Raw genomic sequence first — 25,090 nt, forward strand, 5'->3', positions numbered from 1 at the left:
CTTGATGAGTTATCACAAAACGGATGCTCCTGTGTAACTACTGCAACAATCTGGAAATGGAGCTTAATGAGCACTTAGAAATTCCCTTTATAGATCTTGCACAGGGAATCTCCCACCCCTCACAGAAGTATAATTCTTTCAGCATAGCTTGGTCTTTTGTAGTTTTGCATTTATGTAAATAGAAACAGTTTTTTTATGTATAGTTTCTTTTGTCCAATGTTTTGTTTGTTAGATTCACCTGTTTTTTCATGCTGTAGTATCTTGTTCATTTCCATTGATTTAATATATTAGAAATACTAGAATTTATCCATTCAACTGTTACTGGTCATTTGGGTTGTTTTCAGTTTGTTACTGTCAATGAAGAGTGCTTCTATAAACATCATTGTACATGATTATGCATTTGTCCTGTGTATATATGCTTGGGAGTAGAACTGCTCACTCACAGGCCATGCTTATTTCATTCAGCATTAGTAGATCCTGCAAACAGCTTCCCTGAGTGGTTGTATCAGCTTACACTCCCACCAGCAGTGTGAGAACTCAAGTTACTATGCATCATGGTAGTATGTATGCCCTTAAAATTTCTACTATTAATGGTCTTGGCTGGTGTGGCTCAGTGTATTAAATGCTAACCTATGAACCAAAAGGTTGCTGGTTCAGTTCCTGGTCACAGCACATGCCTGGGTTGCAGGCCAGGTCCCCCAGTTGGGGCGTGCAAGAAGCAACTTACTGATATTTCTCTCTCTCCCTTCCTCTCTCTCTAAAGCAGAGATATCAAATTTCACCAGGGGCCACATCAGCCTCACAGTTGCCTGCAAAGGGCCAAATGTAATTTCAGGACTGTATAAATGTAACTATTTCATAACTGTTAGAAGTTGAAATCATATTCGCCCTGTCATGATTTGAAATTGACTCAAATCACAGGGACAAAGTAGTAAAAAAGTCTAAGCTAAATAAGTTGAGATGATAAAAGAATGCTCTGTTTTATAGAGTTACTGATTCTTTCCATTTAGCCCTTTGTATAGATCCATAATATAAAATTAACCCAAAGCAGCTCTCTATGTTGTCCTCTTGTGGTCAGGAGATGTCACTGCAACATCTTTCAGCACAGAGGAAACCCATTTTTTGCTGGGAGTGAGTACCAAAGAGAAGTTGGATGTGATGTGAAAACCTAGGTATCTAGTACCAGCTAGCATTTTTGTCCTGTACTTAAAAATCATATAAACAGTTTGACAAACTGTTTATTAAACAAACATTTCTTTCACAGCTGAAGGCTATGCTGCCTTTCAGGAGGATAGCTCTGGAGATGAAGCTGAAAGTCCTTCCAAAATGAAGAGATCCAAGGGAATCCATGTTTTCAAGAAGCCCAGCTTTTCTAAAAAGAAAGAGAAGGATTTTAAAATAAAAGAGAAACCCAAGGAGGAAAAACATAAAGAAGAAAAGCACAAAGAAGAAAAACATAAAGAGAAGAAGTCAAAAGACTTGACAGCAGCTGATGTTGTTAAACAGTGGAAGGAAAAGAAGAAAAAGAAGAAGCCAATTCAGGAGCCAGAGGTGCCTCAGATTGATGTTCCAAATCTCAAGCCCATTTTTGGAATTCCTTTGGCTGATGCAGCAGAAAGGACCATGATGTATGATGGTGTTCGACTGCCAGCAGTCTTCCGTGAATGTGTAGACTATGTAGAGAAGTACGGCATGAAGTGTGAAGGCATCTACAGAGTTTCAGGTACTTCACTTCCATTTTTGTGTGTTTGTCTGATTTTTAATTTATTGGGATGTCATTGCTTAATAAAATTATATAGGTTCCAGGCATACCATTCAGTGATACCTCATCTATATATTGCTCCATTTTTCAAAGAAAGGACAAATAATAATTTATGAGGAAAATTAGGACATGGGTCCTAAAGGCTTATTCATTTCATTGATTCTTCCTTGATTTGAACTGTGCATGTATGTGTGTGTTGGCAGTTTGATTTTTTTATGATACTCCTTTTCATTGGGAGGATTTATATATGAATTGAGCACAGCTTGCAGCAGCCTGGAATGGGAAGAAGCTTGGGTGCACTCAGACCCTGCCTTGTTCTTCTCACCTTCCCTTTCTGAGCAGGGGCTCAGTGTTGTGAGGGAGTTTAGTGGGAGAAGGCAGGAAATTGGGCTGAGGATGCTTCTTGGCCAAGAGACACATTTATTGCCACAATGATACAATGTATTTCCTGAATTAGTTAAGGGACATGAAATGTTCTTTGCTAAGTAAATAGTTAGGCCCCAAATGTGAATGCTTCTGTCAGCATGTGCAGCTGTCAGTGAAATTGATTTTCCATTTTTCTCTGTTGCATACATATGAAATTAAAATTTCATAGTTGGCAAGAATGTAATTCATATTGGGTGTCTGAAATCAAGCAAAATGTATACTACTTGAAGTAAAAGAATTTCATACAAAGCACTGTGACTTGCGTTGGTATAATATGAAAATCCTGACCTGTGGCAACATGTGTTCAAGCCACTACATTGCCATGACTTAATTTCTTGGTACTAGAGATTTATTTTATAAAATTTACTGTTAGTCACATATTTTAACATGAGTTAGTAATACACATTTAGAATTTACAAAGAAATTAGACTTAGTTTTTCCACTTAATTGGTTTGTATACATTTCTACAAGAGAGAGTTGATGTTTGAGTTTTGTTGAGCCCTGGCTGGTGTGGCTCAGTGGATCGAGTGCTGGTGCCTGTGAACCAAAAAGTCACTGGTTTGCTTCTCAGTCAGAGCACATGCCTGGGTTGCAGACCAGGTCCTCAGCTGGGGGCACGTGAGAGGCAGCCACACCTTGATGTTTCTCTCCCTCTCTTTCTCCCTCCCTTCCTGTCTCTAAAAATAAGTAAATAAAATATTTAAAAAAATAAGTTTTGTTGAGGACATCCGCCAAGATGGAGGCATAGGTGGATGTGCCGTGCCTTCTCACACAACCAAGTTTAGAACAACTAAATATTAGCAACAGAAAACACAGCCAGAACACGGAAAATTGAACTTTTCGGAAGTCCGTTAACAACAAATTCTTCAGCCTGACCGGTAAGGGGCAAAACCAGCGGCTGGTAAAGCGGGATTGCACAGGTCTCGGTCAGCCGGACTCAGGCGCGGAACCCAGACGCGCAGAATCCAGGCTCAGGGTTGGACCTAGTGAGCGCCCGAGTGAGCCACCAGGCCTGCGACCGTGGGGGAGACAGCGGGGGAGCGGTGCTGCGTGTTGACTGTGGTTGCGCATTTGTGCGCGGGCAGACAGGCGAGGGAGTGGGCGGTTGGACCGGGACCGGCGGGTCCCCGCGGCAAGTGGCAGTGGAGGGCGCCGCCATTTCCCTGCTCTGACCCCACCTCCCCATGCAGCGTCATAACCCAGCGACTCTGAGTGGCCCGGCCCAGGTGAACCACCTAAGACGCTGATCCTCACCCAGCTGTGAGAAACAGCAGAGGGGGTCGCCATTTCCCCCGCTCTGACCACGCCCCCACATACAGCGTCACAACCCAGTGACCTGGGAGTCCAAGGCACTGCTTCTCACACTTAAAGGGCCAGAACAGACCAAAAATGTCCCAAGAATATCTCAAAGCCCCAGAGCCCATAGATCTAAGCGATGAAGAAATAGCAAAACTCTCAGACGCACAGTTTAAAACACTGGTGATCAGGCACAGAACTGGTTGATTATAGCCACAAATTAGACAAACATATGAAGGCAAAACTAATTGAAATGAATGGAATTGCACAGGAAAACAATAGCGATGACAAGGAAACTGGGACTCAAATCAATGGAGTGGACCAGAAGAAAGCAAATAATGGCCAAACAGAAAAGAGTCAAGAAGCAAGAGTTCAAAAAAATGAGGAGAGTCTTAGGAACCTCCAGGACATCTTTAAACGCTCCAACATCCGAATTATAGGGGGTACCAGAAGGGGGAAAGGCACAGCCACCAGTGGAAAACTTATTTGAACAAATAATAAAGGAGAATTTCCCCAATCTGGCAAAGGAAATAGACTTCCAGGAAATCCAGGAAGTTCAGAGAGTCCCAAAGAAGTTGGACCCAAGAAGAAGCACACCAAGGCACATCATCATTACATTAGCCAAGATTAAAATGAAGGAGAGAATCCTAGAAGCAGCAAGAGCTAAGGGGATAGTCACCTACAAAGGAGTTCCCATCAGACTGTCAGCTGATTTCTCAAAAGAGAACTTACAGGCAAGAAGGGGCTAGAAAGAGGTATTCGAAATCATGAAATCCAAAGACCTAAAACCAAGATTGCTCTATCCAGCAAAACTTTCATTTAGAATGGAAGGACAGATAAGGTGCTTCTCAGATAAGATCAAATTCAAGGAGTTCATCATCACCAAGCCCTTATTATATGAAATGTTAAAGGGACTTATCTAAGAAAAAGAAGTTAAAGAAACATGAACAGTGAAAGGACAGCAAACTCACAGTTATTAACAACCATACCTAAAACAAAAGCAAACTAAAAGGACAGCTAGATCAGGAGTGGAAACATAGAAATGAAGATCTCAAGGAGGGTTAGCAACAGGGGAGTGGGAGGAGGAGAAGGGGGGTAGAAGGTACAGAAAATAAGTAGCATAGACAGTAGATAGAAAATAGATGGGGGGGCAAGAATAGCATGGGAAATATAGAATCTAAAGAACTTGAGACACATGGTCATAAACTAAAGGGGGGATAACGGTGGGGATGGGGGGTAGGGTGGAGGGGAATGAAGGGGGGAATAGAACAACTGTAACAGTATAATCAATTAAAAAATTAAAAAAAAATAAGTTTTGTTGAGAAAGGGCAGACATTTTGATAATTGGGGAAACGCTTTATATAATTCTATAGATAACATTATCATTTAAGAGTATTTTGGCTCAAATGGTACTATTTTATAGAAAATAAATTAGAAATTGAATTTGATTTACTTATAAATCCTTAGTAACATAAAAATAAATATTTAAATTTGAAATTTTGACTTTTAAGATTATTTTAATGATGAATCGAATTTTAAAGGATTTAAACAGTACTAACAAACTGCTTCTCTTACTTGTGTTTGGTAGGCAAGAAGAGAATTTTGTTTAGGTGAAAGTTTCTGTGAAGAGTTCTACAACTTTGCTCAAAGAATTCTTTGTCTTTGAGCTATTTTTGATGTTTGTACCTTTTGAAAAGTCTGAGTAGCAGAACAACTCTATTTATGAGGCACAACATTCAAACTGAGCTATTTCCTATTGACTCCTGGGGTTGAACTCCTTCCTGCTTTGGTCAATTTGTTATTGATCATTTTTGCTCTGGCGTAAGCTGCATCCCAGCACACTGAACCGCAGAGTTTACAGCTGTGACTGTTTTGTGAATGCTAATAATACCGTTTTCTGCTGGAGATTTTTGGTTCTCGCTTACTTGTATATAAGTTACATTTTTAAAATTTAAATATATTAATATCATTTTGCATGTGCTCTTTCTCTACCTGAGATGCTTTATTTGAAGTGTCCACTTTTTCAAAGGAAATCATTTTGATAACAATTCCAGGGTAACAGCAAACCAGATACATTCTAATTGTTTACTTGTGTAATTTTCTGGGTAGGCACTTTGGGGGAAAAATTAAATGTATAAAATATATGTGAGAGAGAGAGAAAGGAAGTCTTTGTCAAGAATTTCACTTAGAGTTATCACTCACTGTGTTTTACTCATCATAATAAGAAAATGGGAATTATTTTCTAACTTTTCACCCTCAAAATAAAGATATAAAAATGAGATTCATGCTATTTTCATCTTCGGAGTACTGATTTTGTCACTGCTAGACAAGTCACACATTGATTAGAATGCCATAAAAGGCTTTAACATAAGATGAGGAGTGCCAGAGCCCAGATGCCAGTGCTGTTCAGTGTGAGGTGCTGTTCCGATCAGACGACACTTCAGTGTTCTCTCATTTGCCATTACAGTCTCTCAGCCTTAAGTTGTTGCTTATTTCTAATAATTGGCCTAAAGTTTTAAGTATTAAAAACAACAGAAGGCTGCTTTGTACTCTGAGGAGTGGTCACTGTCACTGAATTATGTCACTGAAATGCAGATTGGAGTAAAGACTTAACAAATTATATAATGTTTGAAAAACATTTATTTTGTGTGTCAGTGTTCCTTTTGGTCCAGTAAGAAAAGCAAAAGAAGTCGATTTTAAAAAACTCAAATTTTACTTTTTAAAAAAATTCTAGCTCTATTCCGGATTAAGAAAATATGTAAAGAATTCAAACTTGAAAATAGAAATTAGGTGGGGATTATTTAAAAGGAGAATACTTTTCAAAGAGGTTGTTTAGATAGCAAACTCACTGTTTGCATTTGTGATACAATTTTTACTTATAAAAATAATTACCCACAATTTTTTGAAGCATGCTGATTGATACACACACACACACACACACACACACACACACACTCTGGGTTGTTTTTATGTTTTCAGTTTTGTGACTAGTTAGAAAAAGCAGTTGGCCGCCCATGTAGAACAAGACTTTATGCTTAGATTGTAGGTTAGTTTTTGCCTGAATTTTTACGTACCTACCCACCTATCTTTAAATTAAAAAAAGTTTTTCACACGGTTGATTGGCATATTTGCCTGATGTGTTCATGGTCGCTATGACTTTTTTTTCGAACATTGAGTTTTCCGTTATCATTTAGCTTTTGGTTAAATTCATCCTCCTAGAATTATAGTGTTTCATTATTATCTTGTTTACAGAGGAATTATACAGGTAAATGCTCTATAACTAGAGATTTGTTGTTGTCAGATTGGCTTTTTTCAGATTTCTCCCCAGGGGTGGGTACAAGGGTGAAGAAAACTGTTTGATTTTTTTTCTTTGATATTGTCTTTCTCTCTGAATGTTTTAAGGAATTAAATCAAAGGTGGATGAGCTGAAGGCAGCCTATGACAGAGAGGAGTCTCCAAATTTGGAAGAATATGAGCCTAACACTGTAGCCAGTTTGCTGAAGCAGTATTTGCGAGAGCTTCCGGAAAATCTGCTTACCAAAGAGCTTATGCCTCGCTTTGAAGAGACTTGTGGGAGGAGCACAGAGAGCGAGAAAGTGCAGGAATTCCAACGCTTACTGAAAGAACTGCCAGAATGTAACTATCTTTTGATTTCCTGGCTGATTGTGCACATGGACCATGTTATCTCAAAGGAACTGGAAACAAAAATGAATATACAGAACATTTCTATAGTGCTCAGCCCAACTGTTCAGGTACATGTACCCTCTGATGCTGGCCTTGGGGACTGGGGGGTGGGGAACACTTTCATTGCTTAGTTGCACCTAGAGCAATTAACCAGAAAGTAGATAATAGTTTAGCCTGAATAGTGGTTTTTCTCTTTCACAGTGTGGACAATGGCAGCGTAGAAGATGATGAACATAATTGCCTATTGGCTTGTGGCTATAATAATATGAGTATTCTATAGTCTTTGGTATGGGTTTATAAACCAGTTCCTGACAATAGTGGTCTGTCGTCAGTAGAAGAGGAGCCCTGCCGTTACACAGTTCATCTATAGAATTCTAAAGATCTCAACTATTTCTTCAAATAGTAGTATTGCTTAGTTATATCAAACACACATCAGATTCAGGCACAAAGAGACCTAACATTTGTTTGATTAGGGATTTAATCTGAGGATTCCATTAATGAAGATGGATCCTGGAGAAGTGTGCTGTAGAATCTTAATATGAGAAGACATTACTGTTAATTGCTATTTCTTTATAATGGAAATACTTGGCCTTCATTTATTGCTTCTCACTTGGCCCTCACATAAAGCATGTGTTTTTCTTTTACTTTAGCTACTGATATTACAGTAGGCTAAACACAAATGGCCAAAAAAAATGAGATGATTTTTATGTTTTAGTCATGATTTCAAAATTTGGTAAATAATAAAACTCTAATAGGGATGATAGTGTCATGGAAGATTCAGGTGTGTTGTAAGAGTAAGTTTTAGGTAGAAAGTAATTTATTTTATTAGCTTTTCAGCCAACTTAATGTCCTGATCTGGCATATGAACTTAATATTTAAACACTGGCTATGCACTGTACCCAGAGGCTTCGTTTCTGGAGTGGGGTCTCAGACTCTCAGCCCAGCTTTACAACTGCCTTCATATTCTTCAACAGACCAACTTGTGTTAAATGATCTCAAAATAATGTTAAAAAGACATGAGATCTTTTAAAAATCAGTTAATATAGCGTTAAGAAGGAAAACATGGATGGTCATCAGCTTCTGCATCCTTTTCTTTCCAGTTCCTTGTGGTGCTTCAGTACATGACTTAACTCAGATTTTTCCATTCTCTTCTTTAAATTGTGTGCTAATTAGCAAAGCAGGTGTAGTCACTACTGAAGAAAACTTTCATTCATGTGTGTAGGATTAAAGGATGTACTATGCAATAGACACAAATTAAATGAAATAAAATAATAGTTTTCTTGCAAATTTTTTTTTCTTAGATTAGCAATCGTGTCCTGTATGTGTTTTTCACACATGTGCAAGAGCTCTTTGGAAATGTGATATTAAAGCAAGTGACAAAACCTCTTCGCTGGTCTAACATGGCCACTATGCCCACACTGCCAGAGACCCAGGAAAACATCAAGGAGGAGATCAGAAGACAGGTGTGTGAGCTCAGCCTGTGCTTTAGCCCTAAAGAGCCTACTTTTGCTCTGACCTGTTTGGAGACTGATGATGGTAATGAAGATGAACTCTTGTTCACTGAGTACTTTCTAACATACGTCTGGAGCTCTGTTAGGCACATGGTGCATGCCAGTTAAGTCAGAATATCATGGAGAGAGCATGAGTTTTGAAATAAAAAACCTGGCTTTAAATTCTTGCTCTGCTTCCAATTGACTGATTTTAGGCAAATTGCTTAACCTCCTTAAGCCTTAGTGATCCCATTTTAAATTGGGCCCGCTCATAGGTTTAACGTGAAGATTACAATAAATGAGATAATGCATTAAAGATGCTCAGCATGGTGCCAGGCACAGTGTAAGCAGTCCAAAAATATTAGCTTATCCAGACAAGGTTGCTGTTACCATGATTTATGGATAAGAATACTGATATTTTAAATAACTTACTCTGATGCACATGGTTACTAAGCTATAGAACCAGGATTTGACCCCAAATCCTGTGCTTTTCCACTTGCTACTTTGATAGGAAAAAAACCCCAAAACAACAAAAGCGTCATTTGGTTGTATGTGTATTTGGCAAGCTGAGTAAGAAATTCAGGACTGAATAAGAAATTTACTTACATTTGATTATTGTTACATCTTTTATTTGCATACATGTTATCAAATCCCTGCTTGCTTTTTTTTCTTTTCACTTGTTCTGAGCTCCCATTCTTTAGTCATGCATTGGGAAAAGGGGTGTAAATTTACTTCTGTTTTCTAATGTAAACTAATGAGAACCCAGTGACTAGGCAAAACAAATGAGAATTACTTTACAGTTAAGTCCTTAAAAAATAACTTGCGCTGTTATTTTTAATGATAATTGAAAAATAGTTGATTCTACTTATTTATGAATTATTTTATTTTAATATGATAAGATATGAATGATCAGAAGTGTGTGGTTTATTGTTTTCTAGGAGTTTCTTTTGAACTGTTTACATCGAGATCTTCAGGGTGGGATAAAGGATTTATCTAAAGAAGAAAGATTATGGGAAGTACAAAGAATTTTGACAGCACTCAAAAGAAAACTGAGAGAAGCTAAAAGACAAGTGAGTAAATTTATTATTTTGGTGCATCATATTTATAATAAAATATGAAAAGAGTGTGCTGGAATCTTATATACTCTTTCACATTATTTCTTTTAAAAAAATACGGTACATACGTGTCTCTTGAAGTAGAGGAACCTGGTGGGACATTTGTTTGTTTAGATGTTCCTAGTCCTGGATTATTGGTTCTTCAGCTCAGTATCAAAGAAATGTTTCATTTAAACAAATTATATTACTAAAAGATGTTTTGTCATTTCCTGGTTGGTTGTACCTGTAAACATCTTTCTAAGTATGAGAAGCAATTGGAGAGTGATACATTTCAGGGACTGCTGAGGAATTTGAGTCAGCTCTTTGGAAGTACATGGAGCTGCTAAAGGTTAGGAGTGACTTTCTTTACCTAGTAATAGGAAGAGTAGCATGTGACACCTGATTAAGTTCGAGGTACATGAGTCAGACTTTTGATCTCCCTTGTAGTTTAGTATATGTTGCCTAGCTCTGGGATGGACTTTCCCAGCCGCACACAAGGCCAAGACCCCAAATCTCAGGACCCTCTTGCATCCCTCATGCAGATTCAGTGGCAGATCCAAATAGTCCTTCCATGGAACATCAGTTAGCTTATATGAAACGGGGAGAGCGTGATTGGTGGTGGATTGCCATCGTGATCGTGTTAAAAGTCAAAGACTAATCAAGTACTTTTGTTATTTTGAGGTTAGAGGTTTACATTGATACGGAACATAGCTTTGTCAGAAAAGAAGCATTCAATAATTTCATTTAATGTGGAGTCTAAAAAACAAAATACATGAACAAACAAAACAGAAACAGACTCATAGATGCAGACTACAGACTGACGGTTGCCAGAGACAAGAGAAGTTGAAGGATGGGTGAAAAGTAAAGGGATCAAGAAGTATAGATTGGTAGTTAGAGAATAGTCCTGGGGATGTAAAGTGCAGCATAAGGAATATAATCAGTAATACTGTGATACCTATGTATAGTGTCAGCTGGGTACTTAAATTATCAGGGGAACATTTTGTAAATTATATAATCATCTAATTGATGTGCTTTACACCTGAAAAGAATGTGAAATAATAATGAACGCCAAATGTACTTTTAAAAAAGGAAACATTGATGAGATTTTTACACATGCACTCTAGGACTAGCAGGTTAGCAGAAGCCCTCTGTGTAGTTTGCTTCCCGTGTCTGTTTTATTATTATTATTATTGTTATTGTTATTACTGTTATTTTTATGATTTTTATTACTCCCCTCATGATTCAACCTGGAATCAGGTTTTAGACTGACGAGCCAGGCCTCACGGTTATTATTGTTAACCAGGTAGCATTGCCTGTGTCCTTAAATGAATGGTCTTTACTTAGGATAGGACTAATACAGCCTTGGCTTTTTTTTCTCTTGCTTCTGGATCTTTCTTGGATAAAGGAATCATGTCATAAAAAAACAGAGCCAATAACAGAAAGGGATGGTTTACCATTATCAGTTTTCTTGATGTTATCTTTGCATGCTTGCTCTTTAATTCACAAAATACTCAGAGATTCTGTCAAGTGGTTTTCAATTTTGAGGAATGAATGACTTTTAAAGATAGAAGTAAATAATGCATTATGTTAACAGGTTAAAAATAAGAAAACACAAAATCATGTCAACAGAAAAACATATGGCAGAATTCAACACTCATGATACAAACTCTCAGCAAACAACTTTTTCAGCCTGATAAAGGGTGCATCTGTGAAAAATTCTATAACTGATATACTTAATGGCAAAAGTCTAAATGCTTTCTCCCTAAGACTGGGTGTATAAGGCAAAGATTTCTTCTTTTACCACTTGTACCCAATGTTGTACTAGAGGTTTGTTCAAGTAAGTGCAATGAAGCAAGAAAAAAAAAGGCATACAGGTTAAAGAGAAATAAGTCTGTGTATGTGACATCATCACCTGTATACTAGGGAAGACCCAAAAAACCCTGGAATTATCTTCTGGAGGGCAGGATTCTTGTAGTACAGGCTTCCTCGCTAGGTGAGTGTTCTAGGAACCCATCTGCACCAGTGTGCCAGCTGGTGTTGTGAGAGGCTGTATTTGGCTTCATGACTTTAAGACTCTTTCACCACATTTGCCTGTTTCATGATGCATGATTTATGAGTGCACCTGCCCACACTGTGCTGAGTGTTCAGCAGTTTTTGAACAAAAAATGGCATGACCACTATGGCCCACACCCGCTATTCACCTGATCTCACCCTGAGTGACTTTTTTTTGTTTTCCCTGGAAATCTCAGAGGGAAATGTTTTGCCAATGTGGAAGAGGTGAAACAAAAAATGACAGGAACACTAAAAGGCATCAAAATCAACAAGTTCAAACACTGCTTTGAGCAGTGGAAAAATGTCTCGATAGGTGTTTTGCATCAAATGGAGAGGACTTTGAAGGTGACTGAGGTTTAGACATGTAAGAATAAATACACAATTTTTTATAAATAAATTTCACTTTTTTATGGGGCCCCTTGTATAAAATTCTAAGAAATCTATAAAAAACTAATCAGTGAATTTAGCAAGGTTGTATGGTACAAAACAGATACACAAAAGCCTGTTTATTTCTATATATTACCAGTGAACAATTAGATATTGGATCTAAAAAGAAAAAAAATAAGATGTAAATAACATGGAAATTGACAGTATATCTCAATATTATTAAGATGTTAGGTTTTTCTCAAATCAATATGTGGATTCAGTCCCAATCAAAATATAAACAGGTGGGTTTTGTAGAAATTAATAAGTCCTTCTAAAATTTATGTGGAAATACAAATGACCTAGAGTAGCCTAAACAATTTTGAAAAAGAACAGCTCTGGTGGACTCACAGTATCCAATTGTAAGACTTACAGTGAAGCCACAGTAATCAAGGATACACATACCGAATAGAATGTCAGAGATAGACTCATGTATAAGGGCAATTAATTTTTAACAAAGGTGTTAGGACAATTCAATAGGAGAAGGATTTTCTCTTCAACAAGTTGTGCTGGAACCATTCGATATCTTTATGCAAAAAAAGAACCTTAACTATTTCATACAATAGATACTAAAATTAACTCAGAATGAATCATACACAAAGACCTAAAGAAAATTTCCAGGGGAAGATACAGAAGATCTTACTGATTTTTGCTAAGGCAGTGATAGCTTAAATGGGACTATAAAAGAAAAATTTCGTAAGTTACATTTCATCAAAATTTTAAAATATGCTCTTCAAAAGACTGTTAAAATAAATATGCAAGCCAGAAGCTGTGCCAAAATATTTGCAAAAAACACATACCATACTGAGGACTTGAACTACAATATATTTTGAAAAAATATTTACAACTTAAGATGACAAAACATTTCATTTTTTTAGACCTTACTTTTTCTAGAGCAGTTATAGGTTCACAGCAAAATTGAGAAGGCACAGAGAGTTTGCATATGCCCCTCCCTGAAATGCATGCATAGTGTTCGTCCCCAAAATGGTACATTTATTACAATAACAATTCACTTTTAAAAAGGCAAAAATTTCAACAAGCAATCTGTACCTTTGAACAAAGGTGATGTACAGATCACAAATAAGCATGTCAAAGATGTTCAACATTATTAATTATTAAGGGAATATAAATTAAAATCACAATGAGATAGCACTGCACACCAACTAGAATGGGTAAGATTAAAAGTACCAAGTGTTAACAAGACTGTGGAGCAACTGATACTCATAGTGTACTTGGTAATGAAAAATAGTAGAGTAATTTTAGAAAACAGTGTGGCAGTTTCTTATAAAACATATGATGACCATATAATCCAGCGAACCTACTCCTAGGTATTTAAGAAAACATATACCCACACAGAGCATATATAGAGTGTTATAACAGCCTAGTGATAATAGCTCAAAACTAGAAAGGACCCAAATGTTCATCACCTGTGATTGGATAAACGAGTTGTGGTACATACTCTTCATGGCATATTACTCAGCATACTACTACTGCAAACAACAAAATAGATGGGTGGTTAAAAGCATTATGCTCAATGAAAAACAGACAAAAAAGACTACTTACTGATTTATTAAATTTATATGAAACTCAGGAAAAGGCAAAACTGTAGCAATGGAGAGCAGATCAGTGGTTGCCAGGGGCCCACAGATAGTGGAGGAGCCCCCAGGGTATTTTGTGTGGTGACAGACATGCTCTAGATCATGATTGTGATGGAGGTTACTTGACTGTATACATTTGTTAAAATTCACGTATGCTTAAAATCAGCCCCCTCCTTTCTACCAAGAAAAGTATCAGAAGGCAATTTGTGTGGAAGGGCTATGGAAATGGTGAGCACATTAACCAGAATTGCACATTTTTGACACCATAGCCATAGGTTAAGGTCTGCATGTTATTTTCCAAGCCCAGTTAACAAATGCCTGTCTATCCAGATGGTTCCTCCAACTGTTAAATGTTATTTTTTTAATTCTAGGAAACAATTAGGAAACTTATGAAATGGTAATGATGTAAATTCATTGAATATGTATTATATGTAGGCTGACCAGTTATTTTTCACTTATCTTACTTGACAGGAGTGTGAAACCAAAATCGCACAAGAGATAGCCAGTCTTTCAAAAGAGGATGTTTCCAAAGAAGAAATGAATGAAAATGAAGAAGTTATAAATATTCTCCTTGCCCAGGTAAGTAAGCTAAACTCTTTTTCTACATTTTTGCAAGCTTTTTTAAAAAAATAAAATAAAAATTGTATATACTTCAGGTGTAAATCTGATGATTTGGTATACATAGTAAGGTGATTTCAGGTTAATTACTATTATCTCCTCCCATAGTTTACTTTTCTTTTGTGGTGAGAGCACCTGAAATCTACTCTTTATGTTTTCAGTATTCAGTACTGTATTATTAACTATAGTCATCGTGCCTGTGCATTAGGTCTCTATACTTACTCATCCTATATAATTGCAACTTGTATCTTTTGGCCAACATCTTCCCATTTCCCCCACTCCTCAGCCCCTCCTAGTAACTACCTTTCTACTTTATTTTCTTTGAGTTTGACTTTTAGATTCTATATACAAGTGAGATCATACAATATTTGTCTTTTTCTGTCTAGCTTATTTTACTTAGCATGATGTCCTTCGGGTTCATCCATGTTGTTATAAATGGCAGAATTTCCTTTCCATGGTTGAATAATATTCCTCTGTGTGTATACACATGTATGCACCACATCTTTATCCATTCATCGGTTGATGATTGTTTTTTTTCATGTTTTTGACTCCTGTGAGTATTGCTACAATGAACATGGGAGTACACATACCTCTTGAATATTCTGTTTTCATTTCCTTTGGATATATATTCAGAAATGGGATTATTGGATTATGACTGTTCTATTTTTATTTTTTGAGGAATTTCCTTACTGTTTTTCATAATGGCTATACCAACTTACATTCCCACCAAAAGTATACAAGGGTTCCTTTTTTCTACATCCTTGTCAACACTTACTATTTTTTGTTTTTGATAGTAGCCATGCTAACAAGTGTAAGGTGATATCTCACTATGGTTTCAGTTTTTATTTTCCTGATGATGAGTGATATTGGACATTTTTTCACATATCTATTGCCATTTGTATGTCTTTTAAGATGCCTGTTAGGTCCATTGCCCATTTTTCATTTGGGTTGTTTTCTTGCTGTAAAGTTGTTTGAATTACTTATTAATATCCAAAAGAATGTCAATATTTTGTATATTAATCTCTTATCACAAGTATGGTTTTTTAAAAAAGATTTTATTTATTTATTTTTAGTGAGAGGAGAAGGGAAAGAGAAAGATAGGGAGAAAACATCAGTGTGTGGTTGCCTCTCATGTGCCCTATACCAGGGCATGTGCCCAGACTGGGATCCAAACCGGTGACCCTTTGGTTCACAGGCCCGTGCTCAGCCTACTGAGCTGTGCTAGCCAAGACAAGTATGGTTTTCAAATACATTCTATTCCATTGGTTGTCTCTTCACCTGTTGATTGTTTCCTTTGCTGTGAAGAAGATTTTTAGTTTGATGCAGTTCCATTTGTCTATTTTTGCTTTTGTTGTCTGTGTTTTAGGAGGTGTATCTAAAAAATTTTTTTGCCCACATCAATATCAAGGAACTTTTTCCTATGTTTTCTTTTAATAGTTTTATGGTTCCAGGTCTTATATTTAAAATTTTAAACCATTTTAAATTGATTATTTTTTTATGGAGATAAATGTCCAATTTTGTTCTTTTGAATATGGAAAACTAGTTTACTAACATCAGTTTTTTAAATTATATTTTATTGATTATACTATTACAGTTGTCCCATATTTCCTCATTTGTTCCCTTCCACCATTGTTCATGCCCATGGGTCACGTGTGTAAGTTCTTTGGCTACTCCGTTTCCTATACTGTACGTTACATTACGTGGCTATTCTGTAACTACTGTTTGTACTTCTTAATCCCCTCACCTCTTCACCCATTCTGCCACCAACCCCCAATCTGGCATCCATTCAAAAGCTCTCCATATCCATAATTCTGTCTGTTGTTCTTGTTTGCTTAGTTTTTTACATTCAATTGTTGGTAGATATGTATTTATTGCCATTTTATTGTTCATAGTTTTGATCTTTTTCTCAAATAAGTCTCTTTAACATTTCACATAGTAATTATTTGGTGATGAACTGCTTTAGTTTTTTCTTGCCTGGGAAACTCTCTATCTGCCCTTCCATTCTAAATGAGAGCTTTGTTGGGTACAGCAATCTCTGCTGTAGGTCTCTGCATTTCATGACTTTGAATATTTCTTGCAGTCTCTTCTTGCCTGCAAAGTTTATTTTGAGAAATCAGCTGATGGTCTAGTCATTTGCTTAGTTTGCTTTGGTTTTTGTTTTAGATTCAGTTGTTGATAGTTGTGAGTTTGTTGTCATTTTACTGTTCACAGTTTTTTATCATCTTTTTTTTAGGTAAGTCCCTTTAACATTTCATAGAATAAGGGCTTGGGAGTGATGAACTCGTTTAACTTGACCTTATCTGGGAACTGCTTCACCTGAGCTTTCCATTCTAAATGAAAGCTTTGCTGGATAGATCAATCTTGGATGTAGGTCTTTGGATTTCATGACTTGGAATACTTCTTTCCAGCCCCTTCTTGCCTGTAAGGTCTCTTTTGAGAAATCCACTGACAGTCTGATGGGAACTCCTTTGTAGGTGACTGTCCCCTTATCTCTTGCTGCTTCTAGGATTCTCTCCTTCATTTTAATCTTGGCTAATGTAATGATGATGTGCCTTGGTGTGTTCCTTCTTGGGTCCAACTTCTTTGGGACTCTCTGAGCTTCCTGGACTTCCTGGAAGTCTGTTTCCTTTGCCAAATTGGGGAAGTTCTCCATTTTTTTTTCAAATAAGTTTTCAATTTCTTGCTGTTCCTCTTCTCCTTCTGGCAATCTTACAATTCAGATGCTGGAACCTTTAAATTTGTTCTGGAGGTTCCTAAGCCTCTCCTCATTTTTTTGAATTCTTGTTTCTTCATCCTTTTCTTGTTGAATGTTTATTTGTTCCATCTGCTCCAAATGATTTATTTGGGTCCCAGTTTCTTTCCAGTCACTGTTGGTTCCCTTCTAGTCACTGTTGGTTCCCTGTACATTTCCCTTTATTTCACTTTGCATAGCCTTCACTTCTTCCTCTATTTTGTGACCATACTCAACCATTTCTGTGTGAGCATTCTGATTACCAGTGTTTTGAACTCTGCATCTGCCAGGTTGGCTATCTCTTCATTACTTAGTTCTAATTTTGGAGTTTTGATTTGTTCTTTCATTTGGGCCATAATTTTTTGTTTCATTGCACTTGTTACATAGTAAGGGGTGGAGCCTTAGTTATTAGCCAGCGTGAGGCAACCCAGGTCACTGCCATGTGGTGTTATATGTGTGGGACAGTTCCAGGAGGGAACAGTGGCCCTCGCTGGGCTCTTGGTTGGCTTTCAGTCACTTCCCCTGCTTACCATAAGCAAACTGGGCCCTTCTGGTGTTGATTCCTAGGTGGGTGAGTTTGTGTGTGTTCTAAGATCCTGTGGGTCTCTTCAATGAACTCTCTCGTGAGGTTCAGAGTTTCTCCCACCACTGCAACACCCACAGGTTTTTTTTATAGCTGGAGGTTTTGATGCTTATTTCCCTGTGCTGGACCTTTGGGTTGTGTGGTCTGTCTCTCTCCCCAGTTCTTGTTCCTGGTTTATCCACAGACAAATGTGGGACCTCTTGGTCTACCAGCTAGCACCTCCCCTGTCCTCGTCCTTCAGCTACCACCTTGTCATGAGTCCTGTCTGCCCCAGCTATCTGCTTTCACCCTTTTTACTGGTCTGGATGAATATTTCTTCTTTAACTCCTTTGTTGTCGGACTTCCATACAGTTCAATTTTCTGTCTCTTGTGGTTATTTTTTGTTTTTAAATTGGTTGTCTTTTTGGTTGTGCAAAGATGCAAAGTATTTCTACCTATATCTCTATCTTGGCTGGAGATTTTTTTTTTCAAAATAAATCTCTCCTTATTTTTTCAAATAAATTTCCAGTTTCTTGCTCTTTCTGTTTTCCTTTTGCCACCCCTATGATGTGAAAGTTGGCACTTCTGCAGTTGTCCCAGAGGGTACTTACACTGTTTGCATTCTTTTGAATTTTTTTTGTCTTGTTGTTCTAATTGGTTGTATTATGTTCCATATGTTCTAAATTATTGATTTGATTCTTAGCTTAAACTACTCTGTTATTGTTTCTCTGTAAATTGTTCTTTTTTTTTTCACTTAGTGTATCCTTCATTTCTGACTGGGTCTCTTTTAGGCTGTTGAGTTTCTCACTAAGTTCTTTGAGTGTACTTATAACCAGTGTTTTGAACTCTGCATCTGATAGATTGCTTATCTATATTTTTTTAGTTCTCTTTCTGGAGCTTTGATCTGTTTTTTCATTTGGGCCATGTTTCTTTATCTCCTCATTTTAGCAGCCTTCCTGTGTTTGTTTCTATGTATTAGGTAGAGTGCTACATATGGCCTGATGTAGTAGGTGTTCTGTCAGGTCCATTGGCACAGCCTCCCCTGTCATCCAAGCTGGGTACTAGAGGTGAGCCCTTTGTGCGTACTGAGTACACCCTCCTCTTGTAGTTGAGCCTTGATTGCTGTTAGCAGATCAGTGGGAGCGATTTACCCAGGACCATCAGCTGCAAGACTGGCTGGGACCAACTTCTGCCCTCTGTGGAGGGTCAGCTGTGGTACTTCAACATTGTCTGTATATGTTCACTGCTTGTGCAGGATCTGATATTCCCCAGGTGGCACAGCGTAAGTTCAGCCCCCACCTGTATTTTGCTCAAGACCACCCTGCCTCAGCTATTAGCAATTTGAGGTGGCTGAGACTTGTGCTGGGCTTCGAGATTCCCAGGCAAAGCTCAGCTGTGAATCTAGGCTCGCTGCTGCTACTGCCAGGCCTGGGGCCACTCAGCAAGATGTACCAGGACTGGGCATCCCGTGTTGCTTGTTTGATAGGATGTGGGAAATTGTGAAGCATAAGCCAAGACCAGCCATTTAGATGGAAAAGTCACGGTTTATACTTTGGGTGGGCCCGTAAGTTGGGTGGGACAAAGTCTCAGGGGATCTCCAAGGCTGGGCAGACAGTTAAGCCAGGTTGATGGAGTCTCACTTATGGCAACCTCCTGCTGGCCTTGTGCCTCTGTCAGTGTAGAGCTCAGAAAAGGGATAATGGCCACTGCTCGCCTTTATAGCTGGGAGAATGATGTCCTCCAGCCCCTGGCTTGATGCCAGACATTTCAGTTCTTCTTTGTATGCCACTGGTGCCTTTCCAGGTGCTACCCCAGTGCTGAAGCTCAGAGGGAGGGAGTGAGTATAAGTCCATGTGTGTGTTCTTTAAGGGGAACTGCTTGGGGCTGCAGAAATTTCTTCCTCTGACTCAATCCCCACTGGTTATTGCAGCCAGAAGTTATGGGGATTTATCTTCCTGGCACTAGAACTGTGGTATGGGGGCATTGGTATGGGTCTGGGACCCCTTGCTCTTGACATATCCCTCCTGAATTTTTATCTACCACTCATGGATGTTGGGCCAGCCCCTTCTATGTCTCAGCCCCTTCTACCTGTCTGGATGGAAGTGGTTTCTTTAATTCCACAGTTGACAGGCTTCCATTCAGCTTGACTCCTGGCAGTTCCGAGTGATGATTGTTCTGTATTTCAGTTGTAATTTTGATGTGGTTATGAGAGGAGATGATCCGTGTCTACGTATGCCACCATCTTGACCACAAGTCTCAGCATTATTTCTTGAAGAGACTGTTCTTTTCCCCACTATGTGTTCATGGTATCGTAGTCAAAGATCAGTCGATCATAAATGTGTGGGTTTATTCCTGGCTCTCTGTTCTGTTCCATTTGTTCTGTATTTCTGCTATATGCTCCACCATACTGTCTCAATTATTATAGCTATGTGTATATTTTGAAATCAGGTAATGTGATGCCTCCAACTTTGGTCATTTTTTTAGAAATTGCTTTGGCTACTGATGTCTTTTGTGATTCTGTATGAATCTGTTCATACAGATGTTTGTTTAAATGTTCAGCTGGAGAAACTACTTTTTTTTTCATGCCACAATGTGTGTTTTATTAATCATACAAATAACTTTCTATAATATCCCAGGGAAAACTGGAAAATTTGGTCATTCAGATGGGGAGGGGTCCCCTCAGAGAACCACAGGCTGATGGCAAGGGTGTGGAATGTCTGGGTTAACAGTGCAGTTTATCTCTCATTTCCATTTTGCAGGTAGCTTTTTCTCCACATCAGGACTGGGGTCCCAAAGACGATGGGAGTGGGGAATCCTCCAGGCCCTTAAAGAAATTTCACTTCACTTCTGCTCAGTGGTCTCTTTGGTCAGCAGAGTGTTCACCTGCATTTCCATCTTCTTTCAGCTTGGCCTTGTCAAAGCTCGCGATTTCCCCCATGTCCAGTTTGTCTGCCATTTTCTTAAAAAAGTCCTTGGCCTTGGCTCCCAAATTGGGGTCCTTGCTCCCAATTCATGTTGCTGAAGCAAGAGACCTACTTCCTACTGAATGATTGATGCTTTACTTAATCTCTGAGTTGTATTTTCTCTAATTCACAGACTAGTGTTACTTGTTTCATATTCATGAGATTAGACTTTAATTAATATTTAAAACATGTCCTTTAATAATAATTATTATAGAATGTTATTAACATTTATATTAAATTATAAATATTAACAACTAAAATTTTATTAAAACCCAATCTCATTAACATAAAACAAGTAAACACTTATCTGGGCAAACCACAGCTTCCCACCTCATTAGATATCATGAGATATTTTAATTTTATTCTTTGCAGGTGAAAATACATTGTTGATGAATTGTTTTATTTTTCATTCATTGATTTGACAAATAGCTCTTGAGTATTCTATTTCAGCAGTAGAGCTGAAAATGAGCTCCTTTCTCCCTTTTTGAATTTCTCAAGTCAACATTAGTCTGTTCTAGAAATTACCAGAGCTTACCAGTAAGGAGTGAATGTCCTGGCTCTGACAACATCGTCTGTGCTGGTCCATCGTTAAGTGTTGGTCCTTTTCTGTCAGTTCTGTGAAGTACTTTATTGTGCCAGCAGGAGCATGTAACTACCGTATCTTGTTATATATAATGCGCACATTTTTGCCCAAATTTTTGAGGGAAAAATAAGGGTGTGCATTATACAAGGGTAGTACTAATTCCATATCTATAGTCTATGATGCATAAATATCATAAACTTGTTACTGGTACACAGAATTTCTTATACGATAATATGTTAAAAAATAAGTGCTGAAATTCCTTAATACAAAAAACAATTATCTAAATATAAATCAATAAAAATTGAATTAAAGATTTTTTTCCTGGAATTTGCGGCCAAAAATGTGGGTGCGCATCATACATGGGAGTGCATTATATACAGCAAAATTCAGTATTCTCCCCTGAAGAGAGAATAAAATCCCAGATTATGCCTAAATTTCAGAATTTTTTAATCTAGTAATTCTTAGAACATAAAGTGTCTGTTTAAAAACATGAGGGAAATACCACATGTTACATCTTCAAGGGAGAGTCTTTGTGCATATTGGGGGTCTTGAGTGGTTTACTTTAGAACTTGACTGTGGTGTCGTTTAGTTTGATCACAGTACTCATCCTCTTGGTACCTGTTAGCTTGGAAAGAAATGCTGTAGAATTGGTTTGTCTTCGGCTCTCATTTTCATAGCCTTACATCTCTGTTACCTCCCCAGTTCTGCCTGTGTTCTTTGTGTTGAAAGGGCTACTAGATCTTGGGCAGGTAGGGATTTTTCTCCTTTGGTGATTTAGTAAGTTTGGGAAATTTATATTCTGTTAAAGCAGAATATTTCCTGTTTGAATATTATCTCTGGGGACATGGTTTGAGGAGAATGGCGGCCTGGGGTGAGAAGTAATTTCTTCTGTGAACATTTTCCCTTCAAGCATCTGCTTTAAGGTGATGCCGACACCAGTTGTCTATCTCCTGGGTTCTTCTGTTCTTCGTGACACCGCTGGAGACCATGTGGGCCCTAAAAGAGATTCTCCTTTGTTAAGAAAGTGAGAAGGTATTCAGAAAGGACTGGGAAGCAAAAACTTGAGCTTTGGCTTTGTGCCCAGAGCGCTAGCTCCACAGGAGCCTTCGCAGAATGCGCACATGGACTCCTAAGTGACATTTCTGTCCTGAGAAAAATCTAGTCATTCCTCCCAAGTAACTTAGTTTACTTTTCTTGACAATAAGGAAACAAGATGTTGTTTTGCTTGTGTAGTACAAGCTTTCTCATAACTTGTGTGCTACGTGTATGGGGCTAATGAATCCAAGTTAACATAGAAGACGCCCCCAAAGTGACATTTCCTAGACTCAACTCTCAAAGGTGTTTGTTCACCATGATGGTTATTTTAGGAGAATGAGATTCTGACTGAACAGGAGGAACTTCTAGCCATGGAGCAGTTTCTGCGCCGACAGATTGCCTCAGAAAAAGAAGAGATTGAACGCCTCAGAGCTGAGATTGCCGAAATTCAGAGGTAAAGGAAAGGCAAGAATTTCAAAATTTCCAAAAATGTTTCCTTAAATATATGCACAAGGGTTTCAGCTCTCAGACTTTCACATACAAGAATTAGGCATGCAAAATTAATCATCCTGACTTTTTGAAGTGTTACTAATGGTGTTACATTAAGTAGACTTGTGAAAAACCTGGTAAACATAAAAGAAGGGAGGTAACAGACAAGCACCATTTTCTGTAGTTATCTGTGAAGTCTGTTTCGATCTCTCACCCTCACAGTCGTCAGCAGCATGGCCGGAGTGAAACCGAGGAATACTCCTCCGAAAGCGAAAGTGAGAGTGAAGATGAAGAGGAGCTTCAGATCATCTTGGAAGATTTACAGAGGCAGAATGAAGAACTGGAAGTGAGTTTGGGGGGTAAATAACCAAAAATCACACTACCTGCTAGAAAGTTATAGCGACTATGTATTTCCCCGTAGAATTTTTCTTTTCCTTGGTAGCTAATTGAGGAGGCTGAGTAGAGGTGAGTTTTACTAAAGAGCGTGCAAGGTAAAAACTGACTGCTGGCTGGCTGTGGCCTTGTCAGGCTGCTCCTAAGGTGTGGTGACTTTCCCCGACTACAGTGTTCCACATAGACCTTTCTCTTCTGTTTAAAGGTGAGTCTCACCTGACTGGGCCTGTTTGAGAGACTCTGAATGATCTGGTCTGTGTTCCCAGAGAAAATGAACAGAAAAAAGAAATGCTAGTGCAAGAATGAAAATCTCCTCCTGGGAGAAATAAGGGACAAAGTTTTCTCTTGGTCCTTAACTTATAAAGCAGCAGGTGAGAGTAAGTTCAGCACTAGGAAATTGAGAGACAGCTGTGTGGTTAAAACAAAATTAAATGATTTTGATCAGAGTTTTTTTCTTCTTACCCCAAGTAAAACATTGTCTCCAGATGTTTTACCTAAGGGTTAAGAGAGAGAGGCCCTTTTCTTCTTAGAAAGAAATCTAATAGTGAAACAGCTTTGTTTCCCTCACTGAGGTGCATTCTGCTGCTCCAGCAAACCAGAGCTACCCACTTCATAGAAAATTAGATGAATTCCTTACAAAAACTGCCACCCATATAAGTCCTCTCCTCAGAACCTGTGGACAGAGTTCACAGAGGCTGTCCACCGAGGCCCAAGGTCAAGAAACTCACTCTAACAGGGGTGTGGTGGGAGCAGCAGAGCAGTGGTTGAGACCTAGGCTACCAGGTAGCTTCCATTCTTTAGAAAGCTTTCATGTTGGCACTTTATTTTGCTTTCTTAACATTTTACAGATCATTTTAAAATCCTAAGTAGGAAAACATATAACAAAATTATAGTACTTTGTATACAGAGATAATACTCTCATGGTTTGAACCAAGGTAGTTATACTTCTCACCTGGCAGACATCCAGGTCTGCCTTTCTCCATATAGGGTTTTTCCACTTGAAGTCTAAAGTGGCTGCTCTAAGTCTTGTGCACACTTAGTCATCAGGAAGGAGATAAGGGGTCAAGGAATGCCAGTCGTCTGGGGCAAGATACACAAGTGGAACCCAGTGCTTCCACTCCTACCCTGTTAGCAAAGGCTCAGTCACATGGACATAGCTAGCTGCAAAGGAGGCTGGGAAATGTCACATGAAGAGGGAAGGTGCACTGTGCAGCCAGCAACCTGCCATAGAGGAAGGTTGGTGGGGGTTCGGGGATTAGCTATTTGGAATTACCTCAAGTTGGCTGAACTAGTGTAGATAATTTAGTGATAGTAGCAGTTTTCTATGCTTTGACTAAGTAGCACACAAGTCAGATGTAAAGTAATGCTTTTCACAAAAGACAAAGGACATCACTTTTGGGACAAATCTAGGCTTTTGTCCTGTCTTTAATTTCCCCCTCTAATTGTTACTTAAGTCACTTTTATCTTCCCCTTATTTAAGGGCTGTTCAAGGGCCAGTTCAGAACGTTAAATCTATTTCAGACACTAGAAACCTTAATTTACTAAAATTGTTTTTTTTTTTTTAAGATTTTATTTATTTATCTTTAGAGGGGAAGGGAAGGAGAGAGGGAGAGAAACATCAATGTATGGTTGCCTTTCGTGCGTCCCCTGCTGGGAACTGGCCTGCAGGGAACCTGCCTGCAACCCTGGCATGTGCCCTGACTGGGAATCGAACCGCGATTGTCTGGTTCGCAGGCCCGCGCTCAATCCACTGAGCTACACCAGCCAGGGCTAAAATTGTTTTGTTGGTACATTTGTGTTTTCTAGATATGCTTACTCTTTTATTGAGGAACAGAGTTTATACTTGAATTTTTATTTGCTTCAGTCGCATATTCATGTTCATGTCTTCCAC

General features: G+C 38.4%; 1 protein-coding gene and 1 pseudogene across 4 annotated transcripts in view; one reads left to right on the top strand and one right to left on the bottom strand.

Moving 5' to 3' along the window:
* The window catches only part of RALBP1 (ralA binding protein 1), a 67,391-nt gene that overhangs the window by 40,260 nt on the left and 2,041 nt on the right, over positions 1–25,090 (top strand). For 3 of the 4 annotated variants that reach the window (XM_053668834.1, XM_037154084.2, XM_037154082.2), the window contains exons 3-9: positions 1,265–1,723; positions 6,887–7,236; positions 8,470–8,631; positions 9,597–9,728; positions 14,297–14,404; positions 22,650–22,771; positions 23,029–23,152. In XM_053668834.1, the coding sequence (XP_053524809.1) occupies positions 1,265–1,723; positions 6,887–7,236; positions 8,470–8,631; positions 9,597–9,728; positions 14,297–14,404; positions 22,650–22,771; positions 23,029–23,152 (1,457 nt within the window). The remainder of the gene's footprint in view (positions 1–1,264; positions 1,724–6,886; positions 7,237–8,469; positions 8,632–9,596; positions 9,729–14,296; positions 14,405–22,649; positions 22,772–23,028; positions 23,153–25,090) is intronic. The other variant, XM_037154083.2, reaches the window with a different exon arrangement.
* Positions 20,479–20,831, bottom strand: LOC119055813 (thymosin beta-10-like; annotated as a pseudogene).

The sequence above is a fragment of the Artibeus jamaicensis genome, unplaced genomic scaffold (assembly GCF_021234435.1).
Source record: "Artibeus jamaicensis isolate MK-2021 breed Jamaican fruit bat unplaced genomic scaffold, CSHL_Jam_final contig_511, whole genome shotgun sequence".
Lineage (NCBI taxonomy): Eukaryota > Metazoa > Chordata > Mammalia > Chiroptera > Phyllostomidae > Artibeus > Artibeus jamaicensis.